Source organism: Scyliorhinus canicula, chromosome 7 (genome assembly GCF_902713615.1).
Source record: "Scyliorhinus canicula chromosome 7, sScyCan1.1, whole genome shotgun sequence".
In the NCBI taxonomy this organism is placed as follows: Eukaryota; Metazoa; Chordata; class Chondrichthyes; order Carcharhiniformes; family Scyliorhinidae; genus Scyliorhinus; species Scyliorhinus canicula.
The window spans coordinates 198088396-198110422 of NC_052152.1; the positions used below are offsets into that span (position 1 = coordinate 198088396).

Genomic DNA, 22027 nt, shown 5'->3' on the forward strand with positions numbered 1-22027 from the left:
AACTGCGCCCCGTTGAGTGTGTGGATCCCGGGCTCACTCAGGAAACCTGACCAGCCCCCTCTCACAACCTCTATGTTAAAACCCAGCCTCCACCTCACACTGCAGCCAAGCTCCCAGTAAAGGTGCGCATCCCGCAGTGACTCCCATCAATAAGACACGTTGGCACATCAGGCTCTTAGCATAGAGCTGCTTGTCTGCTCAGTACCAACGTCGCCACCACACAACAAGCTGCCACCATTCTGGTGGGAAGGCGCAATGCCCTCTCAAAGAGGGCGCCCACAGTCGATCCCACTGGCAGAACCAGGAGAGGGGCCAGAGATCCCATCGCATCAACCTATTGTGGCAGCCTCCAGTACCCCATTTGTCAGGGATGGGTGGTGAGGATAAAGGTTTTGCACATCCATTTTGCAAATGCAAGTTCCTGATGGAGCTCGGGCTGCAATGTCACGTGTTCTAGGAGGGGTCAGAGGTTGGGGGGGTGGGGGTGGAGGGGGAGAGCACATGGTGGCGAGAGTGCCTAGCCCAGGGAGGATCTTCCACAGTAGAACAGCCTGGGCCAGTCTGGGCGGCTCACGTGCCGGCCGGCCGCCAGGCGGAGGAGGTGGTACAAAGGCGTCGTCAGATCGGGCCACCTTTCCACCTTGGCCCTCGAGGAGTTGCCGGACCGCGTGTGCTGCCATCGACTCCATCTCACCAAGGAGACCATGCGGTTGCCCTCAACCTCTACGCCTCTGGCTCGTTCCAGGACTCAAGCTGGGACCTGTGCGAGGTCTCACAAACGCCTACACATGGGTGCGTCCGAGATGTGATGGATTCCCTTTGGGTCCGGGCAAAAACATTTATATAGAATAGAACAGTACAGCACAGAACAGGCCCTTCGGCCCTCGATGTTGTGCCGAGCAATGATCACCCTACTCAAACCCACGTATCCACCCTATACCCGTAACCCAACAACCCCCCCCCCTTAACCTTACTTTTATTAGGACACTAGGGGCAATTTAGCATGGCCAATCCACCTAACCCGCACATCTTTGGACTGTGGGAGGAAACCGGAGCACCCGGAGGAAACCCACGCACACACGGGGAGGACGTGCAGACTCCACACAGACAGTGACCCAGCCGGGAATCGAACCTGGGACCCTGGAGCTGTGAAGCATTTGTGCTAACCACCATGTTTAACTGGGACCAGGTCCACCAGATGCCCGGGCTGCTGGGTTTGCTGCCTTCATTGGTAGGCCCCATGTCCTGGGAGTTACTGATGGCACGCATGGCACCCTCAGAGCACCAGCCTGGGGCTAACCTTCATTAACAGGAATAAACGTGCACTTGGTGTGTGATCACCAGCTGCACCTCATGCACGGCTGTGCCCTACACCCAGGCAGCGTGAACGACGCATACATCCTGGTGCACTCAGATATTCCCAGAATGTTTGAGGTGCTCCCTCAGGTGAGGGGTTGGCTCATGGGTGACAAGGGTTACCTGCTGAGGTCATTGCTGATGACCCAGCGCAAGGTGGAGAGGCGTTATAATGATGCTCACTCAATAACCAGGATCGTCACCGAGCGGTACATCGGCCTCCTAAATATACACTTCTGCCGCCTGCACCGCTCTGGTGGTTTCCTCCAATACAGCCCTCCGAAGGTCGCTTGCATTGTGGTGGCCTATTGCATCCTACACAACATCACAGGGTGACATGCTGGAGGAGGGGGAAGAATGGGAGGCCTCATCGGACAAGGATTGTGTGCAGGAAAAGCCGGAACTGGCTCAACAGTCCTTCAGGGCCATCGAACCAGGCAGACCCTGACCAGCTCCCGATTTGTCGACAAGAGGCTAAAATACCGGCAGCTCCATCGGTTCCTCCACCCAACCCTTGCTCTCAGTCCCTTCTGTCCCATAGCCCTACCCCAATATCTTTCCCCTTTGCCTTTCAGCCCATCTTCCCCTTAGCCGTTCACCCCGTCCCAAGACTACAGCCCCCACTCACCCCTCCGAGGCTCCGAACAGCATCCCCAGGGAGTGTTGGCCCTGGCAGGGAGTATCAGTGGGTCTTTTCTGCGGGAGAGAAGGTGATGACGACTCGCTGTGAGGCGAGTTCTGCTGTTCCTCATTATCTGACAAAGTCTGACACCTGTCTTTTGGATACCATGCCACTGTTTGTCCAGGTGACCCGCTGGTTGTACAATGGGCTCTCCTTCTCAGGGGCAACATTATTCTGGGGGTGGGATGAAGAGATGGAATAAGCTTGGGGCTCAGACTGGGGGTGCCGTCACACTGGGCAGCCTCACATTGCGGCTCCCATGGCCTGCCACTTCTCGCTGAGGGTAGATGGGACGTTCATGGGTCCGATGCACCCTGATCTCCATCCTCACCATCACCCCATCGCGTGCCTGCCCCCCAAACCATCACAGCCCATAACCCTGCCCCAGCCAAACCTTCTCACCCGTGGGACAACAGTGAGAGGCAGATTGGACTGGCGGTGGAAGAGTTTCTAATGCTGCATCTTTACTGATTGGCTGCCCTTCCCCGACTCACTATGTTCAACTACGCCCGTGCCAACCTATGTGCTATCTAATGTTCTGATCTTTCGTGGCCTCCTGCTCCTTCTAGGTGTTCCTCCAGATTGCACATCAGGAGTGAAGGCAGCCTGTCTTGCTCTCTGCTCTGTGATGCTGTTGGCAGCCGTCCTCTGGAAGGCCTTGGCCTGGACGGGCCTGGCCTACTTTCGGGCGTCAGCTTGTCCTGTTCACTGCCCGGCAGATGCGCCAGTGTCAGATGCAAGGGATTTAAAAGGGTCGCAGTGCTCCAGCGTCTGCGGGAGGTCCCGGGATGGGCCCCATTCTCTCCTCCTCCCTCTGGGTAGGTCGTGCCTCACAAACCTTATTGAATTCTTTGAGAAGGTGACCAAACAGGTGGATGAGGGTAAAGCAGTTGATGTGGTGTATATGGATTTCAGTAAAGTGTTTGATAAGGTTCCCCACGGTAGGCTATTGCAGAAAAAACAGGCATGGGATTCAGGCATTGAGCAGTTTGGATCAGAAATTGGTTAGCTGGAAGAAGACAAAGGGTGGTGGTTGATGGGAAATATTCAGACTGGAGTCCAGTTACTAGTGGTGTAACACAAGGATCTGTTTTGGGGCCGCTGCTGTTTGTTATTTTTATAAATGACCTGGAGGACAGCGTAGAAGGATGGATGAGTAAATGTGCGGATGGCACTAAAGTCGGTGGAGTTGTGGACTGTGCGGAAGCATGTTACAAGTTACAGAGGGACATAGATAAGCTGCAGAGCTGGGCTGAGAGGTGGCAAATGGAGTTTAATGCAGAAACGTGTGAGGTGATTCATTTTGGAAGGAATAACAGGAAGACAGAGTACTGGGCTAATGGTAAGATTCTTGGTAGTGTGGATGAGCAGAGAGATCTTGGTGGCCATGTACATAGATCCCTGAAAGTTGCCACCCAGGTTGAGAGGGTTGTTAAGAAGGCGTACGGTGTGTTAGCTTTTATTGGTAGAGGAATTGAGTTTCGGAGCCATGAGGTCATGTTGCAGCTGTACAAAACTCTGGTGCGGCTGCATTTGGAGTATTGCGTGCAATTCTGGTCGCCTCATTATAGGAAGGATGTGGAAGCATTGGAAAGGGTGCAGAGGAGTTTTACCAGAATATTGCCTGGTATGGAGGGAAGAACTTATGAGGGAAGGCTGAGGGACTTGAGGCTGTTTTCGTTAGAGAGAAGAAGGTTAAGAGGTGACTTAATTGAGGCATACAAGATGATCAGAGGATTAGATAGGGTGGACAGTGAGAGCCTTTTTCCACGGATGGTGATGGCTAGCACGAGGGGACATAGTTTTAAATTGAGGGGAAATAGATATAGGACAGATGTCAGAGGTAGGTTCTTTACTCAGCGAGTAGTAAGGGCGTGGAATGCCCTGCCTGCAACAGTAGTGGACTCGCCAACACTGAGGGCATTTACATGGTCATTGGATAGGCATATGGATGATAAGGGAATAGTGTAGATGGGCTTTAGAGTGGCTTCACAGGTCGGTGCAACATCAAGGGCCGAAGGGCCTGTACTGCGCTGTAATGTTCTATGGGTGCTCACTGCCCCCCCCCCCCCCCCCCCCTCCAGCTACGCCACGGGGCGGAGGGGCAGCTGGAGTGAGCTGGAATGCGAGCCTGGGGTGAGTGGAGCGCTTAAAGATCTGCTCCAGCTTGTCAGCTTCTCAACGTGACTCCCGATGTCGGCGAATTACACGCCTGGGGAATAGGGACTCAGCAGGCTGCACGTGGACAGTGTGCTGGCCCATTTACAGTGATGGAATCGCGCCTTCCTTGGCTCTCCTAGTGGCACCGTGAACTCGCTGTGATTCTCTGCAGAGGGGGGACTCCGGAACGGAGACTCCCGTTCCACTGTGCAACCTAAGAGGGTCAGAGAGAGCGAGCCAGTTCTATAGGCTGGGCAGCTTAATGCAGCAAATCCTGTGCCACCCAAAGTTCCTTAAGGAAGGCCTTTCTTGATTGTGAATGGGAAAGGATTCCACTTTATCTGTGTATTAGAGTACTATTCATCTGACCTTCCAGGATGATATTTATACTCCAATGTGGGTGGATACGGAGGCGGGGCTAGTCTATACATTTGCACTGTCACTCGGTGTGACAGTTCCCTGGTTCCATGTTGGAACCACACACACACCCTGTGGCGATATGCCTGTGCACAGTATTGTAGATACTTTGTAATGTGACCTCCAACCAGCAGGTGGCGTCAGACACCCTTCACATGACTGGAGATATCTGCCAGTTGGTAGTAGGACGTACGAGAGGATAGTCGCATTTAGAGTAATTCCAGGAGAATTCACTGAATTCATTTAGTAGTCACTGGCTGTATAGTAATCTGTTTGTTATCTTTCCACGCTTTAGCTAATAAATCATCTTTCTAGTTAACAACTAGACGTCCTGTGTATATCATTACCACGGCCATATCACAGAACACAATACATCCCTCGGGCCATCTTTCCCGAGGCGGGACATGAGGAATGCAGCGGGTAGCTATTCGGCCACGTAAATGGCCTATTAACAAACTTCCAGTCAGCCTCCAGGTTTCCAAAGCTGACAAGGCTGCAGAGCAGGAGGCAGGTGCTCCAGGCAGGCCTTACAGGCCACACTAGGCCTTCCTGGATTCAGCTGCAGCCCTCGGCCTCCCTGCGGAGAGACTCCCGCTCCACAATGGCGGTCTCCCTGCGGAGGGACTCCCGCTCCACAATGGTGGTCTCCCTGCGGAGAGACTCCCGCTCCACAATGGTGGCCTCCCTGCGGAGGGACTCCCGCTCCACAATGGTGGTCTCCCTGCGGAGGGACTCCCGTTCCACAATGGTGGTCACCCTGCGGAGAGACTCCCGCTCCACAATGGTGGTCTCCCTGCGGAGAGACTCCCGCTCCACAATGATGATCTCCCTGCGGAGAGACTCCCGCTCCACAATGGTGGTCTCCCTGCAGAGAGACTCCCTCTCCACAATGGTGGACCTGCCGCTGTTCGAAGTTAGAAAAGTTGAAGAGGGCATTCCTCTGTCCTGGGGTGACCCCCCCCCCCAACCCCCAGCGCCCCCCTCAATTATCTTACAAGGGGAGCCTGCGTTTCTTCTGCTCCTGACGGTCAGTTTTGAGAGCCCGCTCGCCATTCCTACCCAGATTGCGAGCCTGCCCACAGGCCATGCTTTGGCCAATTTGGATAAAACCACAGCTGGGTGACCTTTCCCCACACAGTGTGGGCTTCTCACCCTCAATTGGCCATGACGGCAGTTTCCAAAGCACAAGGTCAAATCCTACCCGATATGTCAATGCCCAAAACCCATTCGTCAGGCGCCAATGCAATATTCCAGCCCTCATGACTCATGCCCAGAAATCAGAGTGGAGAATCGATGACCAGGGTTATCCACTTCACCGACAGCTGATGACTCTGAGCAGGCTTCCACAGACAGATGGGGAAAAGAGACATGGAAAGGACCCACGGAACCAGGAGGAGTGTCACAGAGCAGACTACACATACCCTGATATCGTGATTGTGAAAAAGAAAAGAAAAGCAGCAGCTATGTGCCATCTACTTCGACAGCACCTTCCAAACCTGCAACCTCTACCAACCAGAAGGACAAGAGCGGCAGATGCAAGGGAACACCATCAACTGGGAATTCCCCTCCAAAACACTCACCATCCTGACTTGGAAATATATCGCCGTTCCTTCACTGTCGCTGGGTCAAAATCCTGGAACTCCCTCCCTAACAGCACTGTGGGTGTACCTGCACCACAGGGACTGCAACGGTTGAAGAAGGCAGCTCACCATCACCTTCTAAAGGGCATTTAGGGATGGGCAATATAAATACTGCCCCGGCCAGCGATGCCTACATTGTGAGAAAGAATTTTTTAAAACTGTATGTTTCCAGCGTCAGTGACAGCCCTTGTACCATTATTGTCAGAATGATATCGGTTGCACTAGGTGACTCAATAAAGCTATAATTCTGACAGGTTGTGGGTTTAATAGCAAAGTTTATATTTTAAAAAAATAAGACAGCTGGAGGATGTCACACTGCCAGGTTCGAAAGAGCTTAGCTCCTCAGTTATTACATTCTGAGCACACACTCCACCTTTCAAAATAAATTGCTCAACTTTCCTGGCAACTTCCATTAACTGTTTGCTTAAGTGACCCCTTGGGAAATCCTTTTTCCCACACATGTTTGTAGACCGATAAGAATCAGTGCAGAAGCGATGTGGTCTGATCCTAGTTTAAAAAGATGTAGTATAAGGGTGTTCGGCGTAGCAAGAGTTACTGTTTGACTGGAGCATAGTACCATGCACAGTGTAATGTTCTTGTCAGATGGCCTTATTTATTACAAGAACACTTGTAGCTAAAGCTGTAAATGATTTATTAACGTTAAGTGTGGGTAAGCTACATACAAGATGAAAAAATAATAAAATCATGTACAAGTCAATCTCTTTGACTTCCTCCAGCCAGTCTCTTGTATACTAGTGAGCTTCCTAGTGGTCAGTCGGTGGATTACAACACACCCATGATATCACTAGTAAGAAGTCTTACAACACCAGGTTAAAGTCCAACAGGTTTGTTTCAAACACGAGCTTTCGGAGCGCAGCTCCTTCTTCAGGTGACTGGAGAGGTATGATCCAGAAACATTTATATAGACAAAGTCAGCGATGCCGGACAGTGCTTGGAATGCGAGCATTTGCAGGTAATCAAATCATTACAGATCCACGTGTAATGGTGGTATCCAAGTCGGTGATCTGGCATGTCTTGCAGAGATTGCCCTGGCATGGTTGTGTGGTGTTGTGGTCGCTGTTCTGAAGGCTGGGTAATTTGCTGCAAACAATGGTTTGTTTGAGGTTGCGCGGTTGTTTGAAGGCCGGTAGTGGGGGTGTGGGGATGACCTTGGCAAGATGTTCATCTTCATTGATGATGTGTTGAAGGCTGCGAAGAAGATGTCGTAGTTTCTCCGCCCCAGGAAAGTACTGGACGACGAAGGGTACTCTGTCGGTTGTGTCCTGTGTTTGTCTTCTGAGGAGGTCGGTGCGGTTATTTGCTGTGGCGCGTTGGAACTGTCGATCGATGAGTCGAGCGCCATATCCCGTTCGTACGAGGGCATCTTTCAGCATCTGTAGGTGTCTGTTACGCTCCTCGTCGTCTGAACAGATCCTGTGTATACGGAGGGCTTGTCCATAGGGGATGGCTTCTTTAATGTGTTTTGGGTGAAAGCTGGAGACATGGAGCATCATGAGGTTGTCTGTGGGCTTGTGGTAAAGCGAAGTGCTGAGGTGACCGTCCTTGATGGAGATGAGTGTGTCCAAGAATGCAACAGAATTTGGAGAATAGTCCATGGTGAGTCTGATGGTGGGATGGAATTTATTGATCTCACTGTCTAGTCGTTTCAGTGATTCTTCGCTGTGGGTCCAAAGGAAAAAAATGTCATCGATGTATCTGGTGTATAACGTCGGTTGAAGGTCCTGTGCGGTGAGGAAGTCTTGTTCAAACTTGTGCATGAAGATGTTGGCATATTGAGGTGCGAATTTGGTCCCCATGGCTGTTCCATGCGTCTGGATGAAGAATTTGTTGTCAAAGGTGAAGACGTTGTGATCTAGAATGAAGCGGATGAGTTGCAGAATTGCGTCTGGAGATTGGCAGTTGTCAGTGTTGAGGACTGAGGCTGTTGCAGCAATGCCGTCGTCATGGGGGATGCTGGTGTAGAGTGCCGAGACATCCATTGTGACGAGGAATGTTCCTGGTTCAACTGGTCCATGGGTGCTGAGTTTCTGTAGGAAGTCCGTCGTGTTGCGACAGAAGCTGGGTGTACTTTGTACGATGGGTTTCAAGATGCCCTCGATGTGGCCAGAGAGGTTCTCACACAGGGTCCCATTGCCTGAAACGATAGGACGGCCTGGTGTGTTGGTCTTGTGTATTTTTGGGAGGCAGTAGAGATCTCCAATGCGGGGATTATGTGGGATGAGAGCACGTAGGGTGCTCTGAAGGTCTGGATCCAAGGTCTTGATCAGTCTGTTGAGTTGGCGGATCTGTTCCTTGGTTGGATCTGCGGGTAACTGTCTGTAGTGTTCCTGGTTGTCGAGTTGTCGGTATACTTCTTTGCAGTAGTCCGTTCTATTCAATATGACATCATGATATCACTACACACAGTATGATGTAGAGAGACACATGACAGTAGGGAGGAGGTGGCACAGTGGTTAGCACTGCTGCCTCACAGCTCCAGGGACTCGGGTTCGATTCCAACCTTGGGTGACTGTGTGGAGTTTGTACGTTCTCCTTGTGTCTGCGTGGGTTTCCTCCGGGTGCTCCGGTTTCCTCCCACAGTCCAAAGATGTGCAGGTTAGGTGGATTGGCCGTGCTAAATTGCCCCTTAGTGTCCAAAAATGAGGAGGGGTTACGGGAATAGGGTGGGGTTGGGCCTGGGTTAAGGTGCTCTTTCAGAGGATCGGTGCAGACTCGATGGGCCGAATGGTCTCCTTCTGCACTGTAGGGATTCTACGATGTTGATGCAAGAAAGAAAAGGAATTGCATTTGAACAGCACCTTTCATAACACAGGGCTAAATCGCTGGCTTTTCAAGCAGACCAGGGCAGGCCAGTAGCGAGGGTTCAATTCCCGTACCAACCTCCCCGAACAGGTGCCGGAATGTGGCGACTAGGGGCTTTTAACCGTAACTTCATTTGAAGCTTATAAGCGATTTTCATTTCATTTTTCATTTCATTTCATTTCATAACACCAAGATCCTCCCAAAGCATTTTAAAATCAATGACGAACTTTTCAATGTTGGAATCACAGCAACCAAGTTATGCACAGCGAGATTCAGTGGATAAGAGTAAGATAATGCCCATATCATCTGTTTTCATAACACTGGTCAAGGGTTCAATAATGGCCAGGTCACTGGAAAAACACCCTCGGAAGAGAGTTGAATGTTTAAAGCAAGTTGGCCATCGGATCCCTGACACCTGTTTGCCTTCACATACCCGCTAGTTAATCTGTGATCTCAGTTCTTTTCTGGATGACTGTGTGACTGATTCTGCTTCTCTTGGCAGGAATATCAGAGCTCCTCGACGTTGGAGCAGTTCGTGACCCGCTTTTTGCTCCGTGAGACCATGGAGCAGCTCCAGTCACTCCAGAGCTCTCTGGAGTGCGCGATGGATGCCATCGAGGAGCAAACCAGCCACGTGAGGTGGGTCGTGCCCCATTTACGTTCCTCCGACCCAAAACATCAGGAGCGAACAGACACGAAGACATTGTTCCCCGGTTATTTTAGCTCAGCCTCTCCTTTTAGCTTCCTCCCACATAGAATCATAGAATCTCTACAGTGCTGAAGGAGGCCATTCGGCCCATCGAGCCTGCACCGACCCTCCGAAGGAGCGCCCTTCATAGTCCCACTCGCCCGCCCTATCCTAATAACCCCACCTAACCTGTACATCCCTGGACACGGAGGGGCAGTTTAGCAGCACGGTGGCGCAGTGGTTAGCCCTGCTGCCTCACGGCGCCAAGGTCCCAGGTTCTATCCCGGCTCTGGGTCACTGTCCGTGTGGAGTTTGCACATTCTCCCCGTGTCTGCGTGGGTTTCGCCCCCACAACCCAAAGATGTGCAGGGTAGGTGGATTGGCCGCGCTAAATTGCCCCTTAATTGGAAAAAAATGAATTGGGTGCTCTAAATTTAAAAAAAAATCCACCTAAGCTGAACATCTTTGGACGGTGGAAGGAAATCGCAGCACTTGGAGGAAACCCACGCAGACACGGGGAGAAAGTGCAGACTCCGCACAGACAGTGACCCGGGGCCCAGAATTGAACCCGGGTCCCTGGCACTGCGAGGCAGCAGTGCTAACCACTGTGTCACCGTGCCAACCACATATGCCACGTGCACTACTGACCGATCAGCAGAGTCACCCTCAAAACAACACCTCACTAAGCAGCTGTGTAATAAAATTGAAAAGAAAAGAGGTTAGATTAAACTTGCATCAATTTAGATACTGAGGGAGCGATTCTCCGAGCCCCGCGCCGGGCCGGAGAATCGCCGCAACCGCGCCACGACGCCGGTGCGCGATTCTCCGAGGTGTGGAGAATCGGCACCATTTGCACCGGCAACTTTGGCGCGGCGCCGGCCGAGCGGCCGTGCCGATACATCAGAGTCCCGCCGGCGCAGTTCACCCCTGGTCGCTGCCGGCGGAAATTCTGCGGGAACAGTTGGGGGTTGGCTGTAGGGGGGAGGGGGGCTCCTTCACCGGGGGTGCCTCTGATGGGGTCTGGCCCGCGATCGGGACCCACCGATCAGCGGACCGGCCTCTCTTCCCCCGGGCCTACTTTCTGGTGCAGCCAGCCCCTGAGCACCGACTCCATCTTGAGTCGGGGCCGGCGCACTAAAGAAGTCCCTCACGCATGCGCAGGATGGCGCGGCCCAACTGCACATGCGCGGGTTGGCGCGGCGCCCATTTGGCACCGCGAAAGGAGGCTGGAGAGGCGTGAACCACTCCAACGCCGTGCTGGCCCCCCTGTGGGGGCCAGAATCATACGTAACTGGGCCCGGTTCATGCCATCGTGAATCGCGACGGCGCAAACTCTTGGGCCCAGTATGGGAGAATCGCCCCCTGAGTTTATATGGTTAGATTAACTTGGGCCCAGATTTTCATCTTCAAGGCAGGAATTGCGATCGGGCAATGTCACAATCTAACCTGGCAGTGGCCACCCACCCTTTATTCATCACAGGGATCCTGAGCTGCCACTGCCATCCAAAGTAGTGTGGAGGAGGGAGTGGAAGGGAGTGGATGCTGAGGCAGGCAGATTAGACAGCCTGCCTCTCCATTCACTGGCAAATTAGTCCAGGCCAGGAGCTGATTGCAAGGCCCTCGAAAACCTTTCCCTTTACCATGCCATCCCCATTACCACCCCTCACCTTACCCCTCCGTGCCCCATGCCCCTCCCATAGCCCCGCCCTCCCATGCCCTCTCATGCCAACTCATCCACCCCATAACTCACTAATCCCATGCCCTCTCACCCCCAAACACCTTCCTCTTGCGTGCCCACTCACTCACTATACACTACGTATATATCTCTTGAACCCTAGAATAATATTGGGAGGTTTTTTGAGATGCTCATGAAACTGTCAATTAAATAAAGTCATCCAAAAACCACTTAAAAAATATATTCTTCTAAATGGCCATGAAACTGTCAAAATAAATGAACTCACAATCTGCTTGACAATCCCTGCTGAGCTAAATCAATGATCGCTTTTGGATCATGGCCAAGCATTCATAATGGGATTCCACTGTGCAGCTCCAGAAACAAAGCTGCCAAAGCTGAACACAGTAAAACCTTTGAAACTTTGATGTCTTTGAAAGAGCTCAGCCATCTGCTTAAGCTTGAAAGCAGGAGCATAGGTGTCTGAGCAACACTCAAAACAAAACTCAACCATCTGTGCAAGCTTGAAAACAGGGGAACAGATGCCTGAGCTGTATATGAAAGAAAAGATGACACCACAGGCGAAAATTTATACAGCCAAATCTGCATATCAGCACTGTTCCATGCGCCAACCATTGTCCCCTACAATATTGTTTCATTCAAAAAAAGGTGCAATGAGCGGATATATTCCTCATTCTCCAAAGCAATGTCTCAGCCAGAGTTCACATGCCGACCCTATTCTCGTGCAGTTATAAATTGTTGCTCCCTTTGAAATTTGGCATTCTTGCATCTGTCCTGATCAGTGCAAGAAGGAAATCTTTGACAACATGTCTCTCTTTCAGCAACACTCAAGTTCTGCGCTCCCAAGCAGCTATTAGAAATGTCCTTTTTCTTTTCTATGCTCTCTTATCAAACCCGTCTTTAATATCTGGTTCTCAGCGTTAGATTGACAGTCAAAACAGCTCAAAGGCTCCTCTTTAGCAATATCTAATTTTAACGGCAAATAAAAAATCCCCCCTTTAAGCTCTGTTGGTATAATAAGTACCGCGACAGTAAGCCCTGTCATATATGACAAGATATTCACCCATTGAGTTCAGACACTATCAACGCCCCAATTCGTTACATCAAAATGTTTCTTAAATTATTGCAAGTTGTTTGCCTCTCTTGCGCCATCTGGAAGTCTATTTCATTTTTGATCACCATTAAATTGATAAGGGTCTGCTGATCCAAATTTGCTTTTTTACAAAGACCTTTTGATATTGCTTTTTTAGGTCCACTGTTTGTCCCAAAGAGTGTAGCAGCCAATTTTGAAGTGTAGTCACTGTTGCAATGTAGGAAATGTGGCAGCCAATTTCCGCAGCAAATTCCCGCAAATAACAGTGTGACAATGATCAGATAAATCTGTTTTTGTGATGTTGACTGAGGGATAAATATTGACCAGGACATGAGGAAGAACTCCCCTTGCTCTACCTCTCACCAAGGGCTGGTTTAGCTCACTGGGCTAAATCGCTGGCTTTTAAAGCAGGCCAGCAGCATGGTTCGATTCCCGTACCAGCCTACCCGGACAGGCGCCGGAATGTGGCGACTAGGGGCCTTTCACAGTAACTTCATTGAAGCCTACTCGTGACAATAAGCCATTTTCATTTCATTTCACCTGAGAGGGCAGAAGGGGCCCTCAATTTTACATCTGATTTAAGGATGCCCCCTTCAACATGGCAGTACTCCCTCAGCACTGCGCTGGGATACTAGCCCTGATTAATTTAAACCTGTGTCCCTCCAAACTTTTGCAATATTTAGTCTAAAGCTTGTCTGATGTCTCATTCCCAGGCTGGGAGAATGGTGTGTACTAGCTAATTGTGAACTTGAAATGAAATGAATGAAAATCGCTTATTGTCACAAGTAGGCTTCAATGAAGTTACTGTGAAAAGCCCCTAGTCGCCACATTCCGGCGCCTGTCCGGGGAGGCTGGCACGGGAATCGAACCGTGCTGCTGGCCTGCTTGGTCTGCTTTAAAAGCCAGAGATTTAGCCGAGTGAGCTAAACCAGCCCCTACTTTCAGTCAATACCTGCAAAACTGGTCACTGCAAATCACAGGAGCGTTTGAGCTTCAGACATCCTTTTTCGGTCTCAAGCCAATACCTAATTAAATATGGGCGAGGGCGGCAGGGAGGCGCAGTGGGCTAGCCCTGTTGCCTCACGGCGCCCGAGGTCCCAGGTTCGATCCCGGCTCTGGGTCACTGTCCGTGTGGAGTTTGCACATTCTCCCCGTGTTTGCGTGGGTTTCGCCCCCCCCACAACCCAAAAGATGTGCAGGCGAGGTGGATTGGCCACGCTAAATTGCCACTTAATTGGAAAAAAAATGAATTGGGTGCTCCAAATTTTAAAAAAAAAGAAAAAAAAAATTAAATATGGGCATTCACTGACATTCACACATCCCTATGTTTAAGGATGGAGCAACACTAAAAAAAAACTGCAGAACCCCCAACTGGCCTGTCTCTCTGTTTCACCCTGGCCAAAGTGAAACCCAATATGTGTCAGGTGAATGTGAGTGGGCCCCATCAAGCTTCCACTGTTTTATGATTCCTCATTCAAACTAAACTGGGTGAATTGTGAAGCATAAACAACAACACCAGATTGGAACCAACACCCACACCTCCCTTAATTTGGAAAAAAGACTTTGAACTGTGGACGTCACGTGATGAGGGAACCATTTTTTGCCGGTTTTTAAAATCAGCAAGAAGCTGTTTGCAGACAGAGTTCCAATGAAAGCCATCAAATTAGCTCCAAATCACATCAAACAGCCAAGGTAATTGACAACAATTCCCTTAAAATTGGGAGATCCTACCAGAGAGAAGAAATCGGCAAACCTCTTTCAATTAAAGTTCGCCTGAGAACCAACCTTCTTGACATTTGACTGTAAGAAACTTCACAGCCCGCTGGTCACCCTTTGCCTGACAAGGCCTTCACTTCAACCAATAGCATAAATTTTATCCAAGAAACTACAGGCCTGCCACGAAAGAGATTGAGATGATAATAAGCTGTAACAATATCTTCCCTTCACCTTTATCAATTTTCTGTGTGTGAGTGACAAGTGAACGAAACATTGTGTTATTTTCAAGGTAAATGTGTGAAGATAAGAAATAGGAGCAGGAGTAGGTAATTCAGCCCTTCAAGGCAAGTCCGTCTTTCAGTGGGATAATGGCTGATCTTCTACTTCAACACCATTTTCATGTAACAAGAACATTAGAAATAGGATAAGAAATAGAATAAATAACCTTGTTTGAATTTTTTTAAACTCACATAAGCCTGCTGCTGAAATTATTTATTATTGGGATTCTTATATGCAAGCAGACTGATTATGGGCACTAAAACAAACACATAAACTCTGCCCATGACGGAAGGCTGTCCAGTCTACCCTCCTAACTTAGGCCCCTGACAATAAAGGTCAGCCTTACACTTAGCCCATGGAAAGGTCAGCTCTCTTAACTACCTCCTTGTTAAAAGCCATTTTCTAAAAAAAACCTATCGTGGCATTATATGGGGGCCAGAAGTAAAATATTATTTTGCACCGACAAATGTCGTTGTGTCAGAAGTTTCACTACATAGGTGCTGGTTGGTTGGCATTATTGTCGGATGGTTTGGTGCCACATTTAAACAAAAGTTAAAGTGGCATTATGAGTGGTTGAGCTTGGAATTTCTTGTGCCTGGATTCAGAGTGGCTTAAAGAATGACTCTGATCTGCAGTTCCCCAGGTGAGTGGGATTAAAGTAGGTAGTGCCAGCGGAGGAGCTAGCTAGAACCAACACTGCCTTGATGGACTGATTAACCCCCTTCTACGCTGCGACCTCTGTGATCCAAAAAAAAAACAACCACTGGGTCATTTTCCCCTCCTTCCGGCTGTGAGCCTCAGACAACTGTCTACACTGCAAATTAGCAATGTGATGCTGAGACTAATTATTGCCTCTTGCTGAACTGAAATGAATGTTTCTTTTTCAGATACAAATATATATATAATTAAGACAAAATCCAGACCTAGCTTACTAATTAGAGGCACAAGTTTAGTTGACATGGAAAATACAATGAACTACATTTTTAAAAATATAAATTTGGAGTACCCAATTAATTTTATCCAATTAAGGGGCAATTTAGCGTGGCCAATCCACCTAACCTGCACATCTTTGGGTTGTGGGGGCGAAACCCACGCAAACACGGGGAGAACGTGCAAACCCCACACGGACAGCGACCCAGAGCCAGGATCGAACCTGGGACTTCGGTGCCGTGAGGCATCAGGGCTAACCCACTGCGCCACCGCGCTGCCCTTGAACTACATTTTTATCTAAATACTTGAATTCGTATTGCAATATTCACAATTTAAGGATCTCCCAAAGTGCTTTAGATCCAATTATTTTTGAGGTGCAGCCGCTCCTGTAGAAATTGCAGCCGCCAAAATGTGCCCCCCCCCCCCCCCCCAAACTAGCAATGTGATGTATGCCTGGATTATCTGTTTCTGGGATGCTTGCTGAGGGAATAATAATGTGCAGGGCCCTGGGGAGAGTTTCTCTGTTTTTATTTTAAGAAATATAGCATGTCTTGTGTTCACCTGAGGGTAAAGAGGGCCTGGGTTTAAGGCCTCATCTGATAGATGATACCTCCGACAGTGCCGCACCCCTTCAGTACCGCCCGGGGGGGGGGGGGGGGGGGGGGGGGTGTCAGGCTAGGATTTGTGCGCACGTCTCTGCAGTGGGACTTGAACCCTCAACCTTCTCACTCAGGGCTGAGATTGTTGGCAACTGATGCATGCCAGGCACCTTCTAAGGACACAGCCAAAACAAGAAACAGTAATCTGCATGCAAGATCTCACTCTTCGCAGATTCAATTTAGTTCCATGCTTTTTGAGTTGAGATTTCAGGGCTATGTTCGGAGTGTCTTGGGAGCCCCGGTTCAGAAACTGCAGAACCACAGTCACGTTGTTCTCTTCAGAGCAACAATCAAGGGTGTGGAATGGGTTTCAAGTGGCTGATTGGTGTGTTCCTGTCTCTGTTTAATAGACGCTCAAAGTTATGACGGCCTTTTTTACAGGGTAAATAAGGAGGACGTTTTTCCACTGTGGGGCAGGAATGTAACCAGGTAACACAGGATTTGGGAGAATTGGCAAAATAGCCAAGGAGATGGAATTATTTTTTTATGAATGCACCAAGTTGTTGTGATCTGTGATGGGCAGAAGGAGAAAGAATTGGATAGTTTAAATAAGGAGCGTTTTGCAAGGGGGAGACGGGACAAGGGCAGGTGTGGTGTGGGGCTAATTGGATAGCGCTCTCAGAGAGCTAGCACAGGCACGATGGTCAAATGGCCGCCCTTCTGCGCTGTATGATTCTATACTGTGCTCACTTTCACAGGCAGGAGCAGGAAACGCCTGAGATCCCGTCAGTGCAGCGACCAGGAAGACGATGTGGTCGGAGAGCTCAGAAGAATATCTGCCTGTCTCCCAGTGACCCATACTCGGGAATCCTTCACTCAGGTATTTGACAACTCCTCCAGATCCAGGACTAAAGCAGTGAATGAAACTTGAGCAGTAAAGCTGGCGCAGTTAACTCCACCACTATCTTCAGCGTACACCTCATTTTACATATGCGTGAATTGATTTGTAGAAATCTATAAAATCATAGAATCCCTGTAGTGCAGAAGGAGGCCATTCAGCCCATTGAGTCTGCACTGACCCTCTGAAAGAGCACCCTGCCTAGGACCACTTCCCTGTAATCCCTCCTGACATGCGCATCCTTGGACACTAGGGGGCAATTGATCATGACCAATCCACCTAACCTGCACATCTTTGGACCTGTGGGAGGAAACCGGAGCACCCGGAGGAAACCCACGCAGACACGGGGAGAACGTGCCGACTCCACACAGTCACCCAAGGCCGTAATTAAACCCATCTCTCTGGCACTGTGCAGCTGAAGTGCTAACCACTGTGCCACCGTGCCGGCTCCAGTAACACAATCTAGAGACACGTGACATGAAGCATTTGGGGAAGGCTAGCAAGGCAGGGGGATACACAAGAGATGGTGGGACACTGAGAGGTGTAGAGTAAAACAGGGACATGGGAGCGCATGCCCACAGATCCTCAAAGGTAGTTGGACTGGTAGATAGGGTGGTCAGGGAGGCATATGGGACACTTGCCTTCATTACTTGGGTCGAGAATAAAAGAGCTGGGAGGTTATGCCAGAACTGTATTAAACACTAAATAGGCCTCTACTGGAGTACTGTGTTCAGTTCTGGTCATCATGCCAGAGGAAAGGTGTGATTGTCCGAGGAGGGGATTGTAAGATCCCATGCCCCTTGCCTGAGAGGTCCATAAAGCAGGAGGCACAGGTTTAGGGTCAGAGGTAGTGAGGTTCAGGGACGATTCACTTTCACAGGCAGGAGCAGGAAACGCCTGAGATCCCGTCAGTGGGCGATGTGGTCGGAGAGCTTAGAAGAATATCTGCCTGTCTCCCAGTGACCCTGTGGTAGTCACCACTGTTGTATTATATATGGGTATTACGGTAAGTCCCCTGTACTACAGTTACGGGGGTAGATCCCTGCCTGCTGGCTCCGCCCAGTAGGCGGAGTATAAATGTGTGTGCTCACCGAGCTGCAGCCATTTCGCCAGCTGCTGTAGGAGGCCACACATCTCTGTGTAATAAAGCCTCGATTGCATTCTACTCTCGTCTCGTCCTACTTGATAGTGCATCAGACCCATACTCGGGAATCCTTCACTCAGGTATTTGACAACTCCTCCAGATCCAGGACTAAAGCAGTGAATGAAACTTGAGCAGTAAAGCTGGCGCAGTTAACTCCACCACTATCTTCAGCGTACACCTCATTTTACATATGCGTGAATTGATTTGCAGAAATCTATAAAATCATGGAAACCCTGTAGTGTAGAAGGAGGCCATTCAGCCCATTGAGTCTGCACTGACCCTCTGAAAGAGCACCCTGCCTAGGCCCACTTCCCTGTAATCCCTCCTGATTTTCACCTAGAGGGTGGTGAGAATCTGTAACGCCGGCTGAGGCAGAAACCTTTGTCACATTTAAAATGTACTTGGATGTGTGTTTGAAGTGCCGCAGCCCTATAAGGCTTCAGATCAAAAGCTGGAAAGTGGGATTAGGCTGGAGGGCTCTCTCAGTCCGTGTGGGAATGAAGCACCTCTTTCCGTGCTGTAAATTTCTCCGATTCTATGATTCACGCCTTTCCGGCTTCCGCTTACCGTAATCAGGAGCAGTCACTGAATGTGTTGCCGACTGGTGTGATATGGCTGCTGACTCCCTTTGCTCCAAGAGGAATTCTGCCTGAGTTCCTGCTGGGGCAGGGATTGAGTCAGGCAGGAGGTGAGTGGTTCCACAGATTGCCATGTTCCAATCTCCCCAAAAAACAAAACAAATTTGAATTGAAACAAAAGCTTGGGGGATAGCTGCTCCTTGACCAATCAAAATGGGCCTTGTTGGCTAGGCCAGTGTGGTAGTATGACTAGGGGTATTACGGTACCTGGGAGTGTGAGCTGCCATTGCTGCAGAGGACTCGCTGCCCATTGGCCCAGGTATCGTGTGCCTCTTAGCCCGATTGGCTAGGGGGAAGGTAGCTCCGCCTACAAGGCGGGGTATAAGAACCCGTGTTCCCCGGCAGCCAGCCATTCTCCTGTACGTCTGCTGCCGGGTTCACTTCTTGCTAATTAAAGCCTTTCGTTCGGACTTCACCTACGTTTCGTGTCCATTGATTGTGCATCAGCCAGCATTTATTGCCCACCCATAATCGCCCTTGGGAAGGAGGGGGTCAGCTGCCTTCTTGAATCGCTGGTCCATGGTGCGGACGGTGCACCCACACTGCTGTTAGGGAGGGAGTTCAAGATTTTAACCTAGTGGCGATGAAGGAACGGTGGGTGATCTATGTCTTTTAATTGGAGGGGAACTGGGAGTGCCTCCATGTGCCTGCTGCCCCTGTGGTGGAGCCCATGGGTGTTGAAGATGCTGCTGAATTATGATGTTGTTGCAGTGCATCCAACTCCAGTGCAGGTTAGCCAGTGACGAGTGCTCAGAGCAGCAGTTCCAGGAGCTATTTACAGAACCGTTTGTTAATTATTGATTAAAGACATAGATTTAAACAAAGATGTGTGTTGCAACACCAGCGATGCCACATTATCGCAGACATTCCTGCGCCCCGCTCTATCAAGAAACCACAAGAACAACTTGTTTTAGAAAGCACCTTTATATGAGATAAAATGTCCCCGAGCGCTTTATAGCAGCAGAATCAGGCAACAAAGCCAAAGAAGGTTAGAAAGGGGACTGAGAAGGTGGCATGTGGCGCAGTGGTTAGCACTGGGACTGCAGGGCTGACGACCTGGCTTCGAATCCCGGCCCTGGGTCACTGTCCGTGAGGAGTTTGCACATTCTCCCCGTGTCTGCGTGGGTTTCACCCCCACAACCCAAAGATGTGCTGATTAGGTGGATTGGCCACGTTAAAATTGCCCCTTAATTGGAAAAAGAAAAATAATTGGCTAATCTAAATTTATTTAAAAAAAGGAAAGTGGACCGAGACAGAGCCTGAGGAGAAAATTTAAGAACATAAGAAATAGGAGCAGGAACAGGCCATTCAGCCCCTCGAGCCTGCTCCATCATTCAATGAGATAGACCATGTCTGATCTGATTCTGGCCGAAAGTCCACTGCCTGCCTGCCTTCCCCATAGTCCTTGGGCTGGATTCTCCATTGTTGGGACTAAGTCCTCTCGCTGTCGTGAAAACTGGCGTCTTTTACTGGCGTCAAAAGGCCACAGATTTCTCTTATGCTGGGTGCTAGCAGGGAACCATCGTAGAGGTTGCAGCTCTCGCTGCCGATACGCCCCCCCCAGCACTTCCGGGTCAGAGGCCGCGCATACGCACAGTGGCGGCCTCCAGTGGCAGCACCGTGCTCCATGGCGGACTCAGCCCGCGGACCTGGACGGGCAAAGTAGTGCCCAGCATCGGCCGCTCACACGCCCCAGTTTGCCCTCACGGATAGGCCCCAGTCCTCAATAAGGCCCCTCCCGTGCCTTCCGGTCAGCCCTCCACCGACTGTGGCGGCCCCGGACTAACTCTGCAGCCTCCGCCCGAGGATCCCGGACGGTGGGACCACGAGAGGTCCACGCATCGGGGAGCGGAGAACTCACTTGTTAATAATTAAATCAATCTAACTCAATCTTGAATACATTTATTGACCCTGCCTCCAAACATGGACAACCCACTGAGAGTCAGCCACTGGATTCTCCGATTTTGAGGCTATGTCCGGAGGAAGTGTCTAGTTTTACAATGAAAAAGTCGCCGCCGCTCCCGCACCGATGTTCTGCGCGGTGGGGGACTAGCAGTCGCGCCATGTAAAACCCCCCGGCGTTCCCGACAGAAATGGCCGGTGAATTTGCCGGGCCCGTGGCCGCACATGGGCACGGCGCCGACCTGCAGCAGACCCGCCATACAGCACGGCGCCGGCCGCCCGTGGATAGTGTGGGTGGGCAGTCCCAGACACTGCTCCCCGTAAGCCCCTCGCCACCCCTGGACCACCCCCCACCTTTCCCCCCTGCTGAAGCCCCCCCCCCCTCCCGGCCAGCGGAACGGCTGCACCCGACCGCGGCGGCGCTGAACACAGTCCGCAGCCGCCACGCGAGGTTGACGAAAACTCAGAGCACACACGTGTGCCGTCGGGAAGTCCGCCCATCGGGGGCGGAGCTTGGGGCCTTCAGGTGACGTCCTGAGGCCGTCCCAACGGTGTACGGCGTACTTACCGATTATGTCATTTTGGAGGGGTTGGGCATCCGAAAACAATTTTGTTCCCCCAATTTTGGCGTCGAGAAGGATTCTCCGCATGATCGCCGGATATGATTTCGGCGTCGGGCAACAGAGAATCCGGCCCAACATTTGTCTCAACTGGGAACACTCCACCCAGGGAAGCACACCCCTCTCCTCCCCACAGACTTGGGACCTCTACAACCTCCCCCCCCCCGTGTACCACGGCCCCCACGGAAATGGGACCCCTGCACCCCCCCCCCCCTCAGTGAACCATGGCCCCCACTGAAATGGGACCCCTGCACACCCACCCAAGTGAACCATGGCCCTCACGGAAATGGGACCTCTGTACCCCCTCCCCAGTGAACCACGGCCCCCACAGAAATGGGAACTCTGCACCCCCTTCCCAGTGAACCACGGCCCCCATGGACATGGGACCCCTGCAGCCCACCCCCCAGTGAACCATGGCCCCCACGGACATGGGACCCCTGCAGCCCACCCCCCAGTGAACCATGGCCCCCACGGACATGGGACCCCAGCACACCCACCCCAGTGAACCATGGCCCCCACGGACATGGGACCTCTGCAGCCCACCCCCCCAGTGAACCATGGCCCCCCACGGACATTGGACCCCTGCAGCCCACCCCCCAGTAAACCATGGCCCCCACGGACATGGGACCTCCTCACTTTATTTTGAAAGAGTTCAAGGTCCTTTACAGCCAATAGGTCAGCTTAGAGGGGCTATATGATAAATTGGGATGATAGCACCTCCAACAATGTGGCACTCCCTCAGCACGGCA

The 22027-nt window shown here is 50.9% G+C and overlaps 1 protein-coding gene across 1 annotated transcript in view; it reads left to right on the forward strand.

The window, feature by feature from the left end:
* The window catches only part of LOC119969162 (N-terminal EF-hand calcium-binding protein 1-like), a gene marked incomplete at its 5' end in the record, with an annotated part of 108605 nt that overhangs the window by 39223 nt on the left and 47355 nt on the right, over positions 1 to 22027 (forward strand). Inside the window, 2 exons of the mRNA XM_038802389.1 lie at positions 9581 to 9717; positions 16835 to 16956. Of these exons, the coding sequence (XP_038658317.1) occupies positions 9581 to 9717; positions 16835 to 16956 (259 nt within the window). The remainder of the gene's footprint in view (positions 1 to 9580; positions 9718 to 16834; positions 16957 to 22027) is intronic.